The sequence below is a fragment of the Neolamprologus brichardi genome, chromosome 18, assembly GCF_056152115.1.
Source record: "Neolamprologus brichardi isolate AB-2024 chromosome 18, ASM5615211v1, whole genome shotgun sequence".
In the NCBI taxonomy this organism is placed as follows: domain Eukaryota; kingdom Metazoa; phylum Chordata; class Actinopteri; order Cichliformes; family Cichlidae; genus Neolamprologus; species Neolamprologus brichardi.
The window spans coordinates 30,281,343-30,289,398 of record NC_142121.1 but is presented as its reverse complement, the minus strand read 5'-3'; the positions used below and the strand labels follow the sequence as shown (position 1 = coordinate 30,289,398).

Sequence of the window (8,056 nt, the reverse complement as noted above, 5' to 3'; positions counted from 1 at the left end):
GCAGAAAGTTAGCGGCCATCCAGGTCTTTATGTCTTTAAGACATTCCTGCAGTTTAACTAATTGGTGTGTGTTATCTGGGTTCATGGACAGATACAATATGACTCAAACCACTGCAGCACAGTACCTTTAACACCTACAGCATGCTCTAATCTCTGTAATAAAATATTGTGGTCAGCAGCACTGAACGCTGCACTGCGATCTAACTGCAATAATATCATTCATAACCTCCCAGCCCATTGTTCCTTCAGTGGGCTGGTTTCAGTCATTATGCAAATGTACTGTTTATAAGATTGGGGAAACCTGCAGTCAGCTGAGACTGAAGAAGTCACTTGGATGAGTGACGAAACGTTTCTACCACAAATCGCTACGTCCAGATGAACAGAATCAACTTTTTGGAGAATGTGCAGGGTGGTCAGCCACCATTGTACATTTGGCCACAGATGCACCTGTGGTGAAATCCAGTTACATTGCAAAATGTTTAGATGAATCATTTACATTGCTGGTTAAGAGTCATGTTTGGCACATAACATATCTGTAACATATTTGATGACTGGTATTACAATATATAACCTCCAGTGTTAATATTTCTGCTCGCAATTTCACTTCAAATTAATACATTATTAAAGCTCACAATAGTCAGCATACATATAGAGTCAAAACCTGAACTTTAACCGTTTTTATTTGAAGGCAGTTCATGGTAGGAAAAATGGTTTACATTTCTTTTTTCTCTCCAAACTTTATTTGAAATTATAAAGCGAACAGTCAGTCATTCCAGTTCAGTTTGTACAGTAGACATACAGGGCAAATAAGAGTAACAATATACAGTACAATGAAATAAGAAGGATAAATAAATAAAGGGGGAAAAAAAGGGGGGGGGGGGGGGGGGGGAACGTAACAACTTTGTACTTGAAAGTTGTGACAGCTCATTCATTAAACATTTCTGAATGAATTTCAATCAATGATAAACCTTTTTTATTGGAAGTTAATTTAAGAGAGTTCAAGTAATATTCAATTTCGATCAAAAACAAATTAAATGATGGGGTTGAGTTTTGAAATTCACATTTATGTATATGGAATTTCCCTAATAAAATATAAAGATTGACAATGGCACATATTTTTTTTCTTTAGTTTCAAAATAAGTGATAATGTTCTTCCCTTCAATTTTGATTTCGTATGTTGTTTTGCACAGTATATAATTTTCAAGCTCTCTTCAAAATGTAGCACTATATGAACAGCCATAAAACAAATGAGTAACACTTTCAAGTTCAGTTTTACAAAAGGTACATTTTCTATCAATGTCACAGAATCTTGAAATGTATGTATTGGATGGATATATGTTATGTAATCTTTTCAAATGTAATTCAAACTTTGTTTGTAATACAAAATCTAAAAGGAACAAGCCATGCTTTATCCCAGTTGATATTATCAAAAATAGCATTCCAAAAAAACTTCCCTCTTGGAGTTATTTTCTTCGCATTATTCAATAAACATTCAAATATGTTTATTGGTGCATTTCTTGCTTAAGAAATCAATACCATTTATATAAAGAGTGTTAACGGATGCATGTGGTGTGTTCTGTTTTTTGTAGCTTTTCATCAACTCAGTCAGTCCGCTGGGAACGGATTTTATTACAGAGCTAAAATCTTTAAATTTGATAGGGAATGTTTTTTCTGTAATAAAGTCATTGTAATTAAGTAGCTGGCCTTCAGAGTCAAATAAGTCTTTTAAATAGATTATATTTTTATCAATCCAATTCTGCAAATATAGTGATTTGTTCCTCTTAGTAATACATTCGTTATTCCAGATAATAGATCTACGTGGAGAAAAGTTATGTGAATAACATAATTTCCAAGCCAACAATGCCTGTTGATAAAATGCAGACATTTTAACCGGTAACTTTGATATACTGTAATTACAGGACAGTATGAACTGTAAACCTCCAACATGGCTGGATACACAAATCTGGAAACACCTTCAATTTAAGTCAAAAGGATTCTACCAAAAATTGATCGGTCTCTTTGGAGCCATAAGTTCAGAATAGTTTTAGTTTTTTCCATCCTGGGAGAAAAGTTAAGTTGTTGACGCTGTGTGTCATTCTTACAGACATGAATACCAAGGTATCTAACACAGTTTTTGACAGGAATATTGTATAAGGATTTGACAATGGTTTACATTTCTGAAACTTGTCCAGTTGGCGGCAGTAACGCGACATCCCCCCACCCCCCAAACGAACAAACAGAAGGAGAAGGAAACCAGAGAGAGCTACTAGGAGCTTTGAGGATCATGGGACAGGGAATTTTGTTCTATCTTCGCGCATCTTGAAGTGATTTGTCCTCGAGCGCATCTACAAACAGGCTCACGTCCGCGAGCTCACCAAGGCACGAGCCAGAATGTGAACAAGTAAGCACGGCGCCGTGTTTCAGCTTCAGTCAAAATTAACTTAATAAAAGTTTTACACGTTAGAGTGCGTTAACCGCGAAGGAGCAGAGATGAAGTAAGTCATGTCCTGGCTTCAATGCCCGGTGCTTTCAGTGATGTCCATCCGCCCTCTGTGTGAGCTTTAGCTTTGAGCCCGGTTAGCTTAGCCGGGATGCTAACGTTAGCTAAGCAGTTAAGTTTTGAATGCAGATTTTGTAGCTGGGTGTTTTCAGACATTGGTTTCCAGCCACAGGCAGAGCACAGTGAACCTGAGTCATAACTGGTGGTTTTATTTCCAGATTACATTAAATGTGTGCCTATATATATTTGCCTGACACAGTAAACCTGTATGAAAGGTGAAATCATTTCAACATAAATGTAAAGACAAAGTGCAGTTCTAAGGAGATTAGTGTCCCAGATAGCAAGGAGACATTGAACAGATGTTGATTTTCCATCTGAACCATCAGAACCGTCATGCTTGAAATGTCAACACAAAACCAATGTTGAAACAACATTGAAATACTGATGAAACCTGACACTGACATTGAAATAACATTGATTCACTGTTGTTCTGTCATCGTTGATTGTTGATCTATTTATAGTTGACAAGGTGACAACAATCACGTTGAAAAACCATTGATTTATGGTTTCGCGGGAAATTAAAGCTGCTACCACTTGGACTATTCCATAGCCCCCCCTCTCACAGTGGTACATCCCTTCAGGTAACCATTGTCTTGTACGGTAGAGCGGGACATTAGATTTACTCTCAGCGACCGGAGAAGGCATCAGTTCATGCACTGCGCTGGCCTGCACCACGATTAATATAAGGTAAGAATGAATGACTTTTGTTCTATTCGTTATTTCCACGGTTGCATTTGAATAACAGTAAAAAACAAACAAACTTGTTAATGTAAAGTTTCGGACAAAATGTGGGAGCCCGAAATTGTGTCTACTTTCATCTTACAATCCGGCAACAAATAAACTGCACTGCGAACAAAGTCAACAAAGAAAACATTTTCATTTCATACTTTTCCGTTATATTCCCTTACAAAGCTAGCTAGCTAGCTGTAATGCTTCGAGGGTTTCTTTGTTCTTGCCGTCGCCTCGGCGCTTGACCCAGACTTTCGCTCTGCAGTTGCTTTTTAGCATAGTACTACAAAAAATTGTAAATCTGTGATATATGATTGATAAACGTAAAGGTAACTGTATAAATGTGTTCAATGACTTTGTTACTTTTAATGATTGGAGAGCACCCGGGTGCTCTCCAATCATTAAAAGTGAGGTGAGCGTGCAACGTGAGCGTGCAACGTAAAGTTTGAATTGAGTGCGAATCGAAGCGGCCGCTTCGATTCGCACTCAATTCAAACTTTACGCTCACCTAACTTTACGTTGCACGCTCACCTACCTTGCGTTTGCACCTTTTGTCCACACGTAAACTGCGTTTTATTATTTATTTATTAGTTTTTCGCCTCTCACTGCTTAAGCCATTAATCTTTCTGGAATTGTTTTTTTAAACAGATGCGACCTCACAAAAGATATTAGCTATGCTGTCAGACCTGACGAGAGCTGTTAACGAACTCCGTGAGGAGGTCAGAGCCATCCGCCATCCCTGCTGAAATGAATCGGTAGATGCTGGGGTACTGCCTCTGGATTTGCCCTTGCACAACATTGAGGAGCTAAACAATGCAGAGGCAGCTCTTCAATCATAAGAGGCAAATAAGGCAATGGTAAGTATATAAAGGTTATGTACACTTTGTAACTATAAAGTGTAATAGCTGTCAGATGTGATTTAAATACATAACAACGGCCTGTTGATTAAACACACAAGCACTTGCATACACATTTAAGACATGAGACACGCTAATTCCATCTCTTAAAATGTGTCTATAGGTGAGACGCTTTGCCTTGATTGGAGGGACCACACTGGAGGTGCGAGTCTGCCGTGTAATGGCTTATGCCATTACAAACGAGCTGGCCTCGGTACTCAACTGGGCAGGGAAAAAAACCAAGGACCAGACAAAGCAAAAATTGGCATTTAAAGATACAGCGCTCTGCAAATGCATATATGGTGGTAAGTTTTACAGTTTTTTTGCTATATTACTTTGTCTTTCTTAATAACAAGACTTTCATGTCCGGTTAATCTGGAGATGGAGTCGTTGGTCTTTGGCTTGTTTAGTCCTCGGGTTGTAGTTGTACAGCCCGAGGACCCCATGTTTATTTTGTTTTAAAGGATACACGGCACACCATGCTAAGACTTATCACTTATCACAGCTCATAGCTCTTTGGGAATCAAATGCGGCAGTTTGCAGATTTACGCCTGGTGACTTTCATGTTTATCAGCCTAGGAGTTTACATACTTTCTCCCCGCTGAAGACAGTTAACAAGAGCTTATTCATGTGCTCTAATTCACTTTTTGTGTTTGTGTGTGTGTATTTTTTTCCTAGATGGCCTGACGCAGCAGTTAGGGGCAAACTCTATGTCCGAGTTTGTCTTTGCACAAGCAGTGCAGAAATGGCTCCGATACGCCCCAGATCGTATGGGTATGGGTGGTGCAGGACGCACATCATGATCCCCATCCCAGAGTAAAAAATTACAAACTTCTGTGAAACATATAAATGTAAATAGGAAACTGTCTTTTAATAAAGTATTTAGCAAACGAAACATGCCTATTGACCTTTTTTTTTGTTTATTTTTTTTCTCTGTTACATCACATGCAATGCTTTCTTATTTTAGGATATTAATATTGACATGATACATTGTGAGACATTTGTTGTTTTTTTTTATAAAGGGTGTCCAATTTGAGGAATAAGTACAATTATGTGTTTAGGTGGTTTAAGTATTGATGGAAACATGCAGTAGTTTAGTATTGGTTAAAATACTTATAAAGAAAGGTAGATTTCCAGTCATGATTTAACTGTTTTAATAAAAAGCAACTGTGCGAAAGAGGTGGAAAATCAACACCATAGCTCAACAGTGTTTCAATATCAGAATCTGACATTGTTTCAATGTCAGGTTTCAACATTGATTCAACATCAAAACCTGACGTTGTTTCAACATTAAAAGAGGGTGCAAGAGTGACGTTAGGTCAACGTCACACTTCAACGTTGGTTCAATGACGTCGCCTGATATTGACTCAACGTTGTTTCAATGTTTCCTTGCTATCTGGGGTATGAACTTAAAACATGTCCTTTCATTCAGAGTTCAAAGGTCGTGGCATTGGACAAATGCAGGCGCAAACACACATGCCATGTTGTTGTCAATCCTGTCAAAGTGATGTGCTGTTTTTGATTTTGCAGGTTCGATGCAGATGAGTTAGGCCTATTCACTCATTTACTGTTTTTCAAGGTAGAATATTACAGGTAAGACGATAAGAAATATTTTCATCTAGACTCAGTTTATTTGTAAAATATTGCAGGAGGAGTCACTGTTGCTCTTGTTAGCAGGTCCATAAGATATTGTGTGAAGTGGAAAGGATCCATGTGTCCCCAACGCTCCGACAGACAGCCTGGTGCCTCCAAGAAGAACACCAAGACAAGCCCCGCTCCAGAGGAAGAAGTTATCCAGCGTCAGCTGAGAGGTCAAAGGCGGAGGGGGAAAGGCAGTACTGGTGACAGCCTCTGTATCGCAGGTGAGGGAACAGGGTGCGACCTCCTCGACATCATTGCCAATCAGGAAGAGAAGCAAGTTGGTGAAGAAGATGGGGGAAAGGTGGTAGAGATAGCTGATAAAGAACTGGACGACTCGGATGAAGACCGAGTCTCTGTTTGCAGCAGCACAGCGTCTGGTCCCTCTTTTTATCACTCCACCTACAGAAAAGCGAGGCCTTCCCAGAACCTGTGCTTGGCCTGTCAGAAGCTCTACCAGAAAGCAAAGAAGATAAAAACACCAATCATAAACAAACTGCTGGACAATGGTGAGCACACTAATGGCAGCATGAAAATATAATGTCTTTGGAAAGAAGTTCATGCTATAGCTACTCTTCCAAAGGAAAGATGAACAATTGTTAATAATACTTGAGAAATATTTTCTAGAGCACACTTGCACTGCTTGTATTAGCCCTGCATAAAAAGAAATCTAAAAGTATAACTACACATTTCAGTAACCAGTATACAATTATGTATTGTTTGTTGCATGAAGTGGATGAAATGCTTACATATGGTTTAACTTACAGTACCAAATTAATAGCCGTCCTCTTTTGCCATCTATATTAATAACAAACAGGTAAGCACAGTTCTGTAACACTTTGATTTTGATTCTTGTTTAGATCCTATGTCCCCGACATGTGACCAGTGGGTCCTTATCAAAAAGCGGACATCCCAAAGGTGGCCTAATGCAAGAGGGTAAGGCTGAGTGTACACTGTATGTATGAGTGTGTTTGACAAATTACCATCATATTTAAGCTGATTGTACTGCTGCCTGTCTGCTCTGTCAGGGAGCTTTTGAGCCACATGAAGAAGATAAAGAAGGCCTGTGAGAAACAAAGTGAGCAGCGTGTGGAAGAATCTGCCGCCTGTTCAAGGCCACACACTTTCCTCCACAGGTAACGTGTTTGCCTGCATGAATTTCTTATGACTGTAGCTGTTCTCATCTAAAATGACTTGTATGTGCTGTGTTTTTGGGCTTAGGAACCTCAGACGATGTGTGAAAGCGAAAAAGGAGAGTAAGAAGAATAAGAACAGGAGGAAGAGACAGAGAGACGGTTCGCAGGGTACTCGTGTCGCTAAGCAGCAGCGTCTCCACACCAACGCTCCCATCAAGATGACCTGTGTAGAGCCAAACAGCCGCCGAAAAAGCAGCAGTCAGGGGAACAGAGGTGTGACTGCTGAGGCGATTCCCTCGTCTGTGACACAGGAAGCCACCACACCAAGCAAGAGAACACCAAAGCAGACGGGTAGATTCAGAAACTTGCTGGCTGAGCTACGGAGCAAGAGCAGCATGATTGTAAGAGAAACACACTAGTGAGGAGGCAGGATGCGAGTGCTAATCACTTTTAGTCGTGATGTTCTGCTGGTCTTCAGTATTGTTACCTATTCGGTGGCCTATGCCTAGAGTTACTTGACAAAGTGCCGTCGCAGTTCTGTGCATGTTTTGTTTGTGATCCTTTAAAATTAAAAATAATATTTATTTAATGTTCTTTACAACTGGACAGCTGTGAATAAATGTTTATGTTGATCTTATGGCATGCCTTTTTTTTTTTTAAATGCCGACATAAGTTCACTCACTCGCATTCAAAAACACTTGTGCATTTACAACTCTTCACAAAATCAAGTACCTTTCACCTGTATGCAAACACTTGCTTATTTTCATTTGCGTTTGCAGCAAGCTGGTCACTGTTCATAGTGTCCACAGCATGTACACCACTTCCTGCTAGCACTCCAGCTTCTTCAGTGAGCTGCATTTCAGGGATGTTAAAGTTGCACAGCATCAGAGCTTTGACTTGTTATATAATGTGAAGATATCAGTCCTCACTCCCAAGTGTGGTGTCCACAACTAGGTGATAATGGGAGGATAGAGGGATTTCACAGCTTCAGTGTCCAAGTGGGCTGTTGTTGGACATTATTTTTTCACAAATGCATCCAAAGACAAACAAAAAAAGGTGGCAAAATATTTGAAACTATATCTTTCCTATTAGTCACG

The 8,056-nt window shown here is 39.5% G+C and overlaps 1 protein-coding gene across 4 annotated transcripts; it reads left to right on the top strand.

Annotated features, from left to right (window-relative positions):
- The first annotated feature begins 2,210 nt into the window (after positions 1-2,210).
- si:ch211-227n13.3 (uncharacterized) lies at positions 2,211-7,591 on the top strand. 4 transcript variants are annotated; one of them, XM_006802681.3, is made up of 6 exons: positions 2,211-2,401; positions 5,716-5,778; positions 5,863-6,332; positions 6,684-6,759; positions 6,852-6,959; positions 7,045-7,591. In XM_006802681.3, exons 3-6 carry the CDS (start codon positions 5,897-5,899, stop codon positions 7,376-7,378), a joined length of 954 nt encoding a protein of 317 aa, XP_006802744.1. In that variant the 5' UTR covers positions 2,211-2,401; positions 5,716-5,778; positions 5,863-5,896; the 3' UTR covers positions 7,379-7,591. The 4 variants fall into 4 exon arrangements, with proteins under 4 accessions (XP_006802744.1, XP_035768870.1, XP_006802743.2 ...); XM_035912977.2 differs by having other exon boundaries at positions 5,860-6,332; XM_006802680.3 differs by having other exon boundaries at positions 2,211-2,495.
- The last annotated feature ends 465 nt before the right edge of the window (positions 7,592-8,056 follow it).

Coding starts and splice junctions, on each gene's coding strand:
- si:ch211-227n13.3 (XM_035912976.2), top strand. Junction 6,333..6,683: donor AAACAAACTGCTGGACAATG/GTGAGCACACTA, acceptor ATTCTTGTTTAG/ATCCTATGTCCCCGACATGT. Junction 6,760..6,851: donor AGGTGGCCTAATGCAAGAGG/GTAAGGCTGAGT, acceptor CTGCTCTGTCAG/GGAGCTTTTGAGCCACATGA.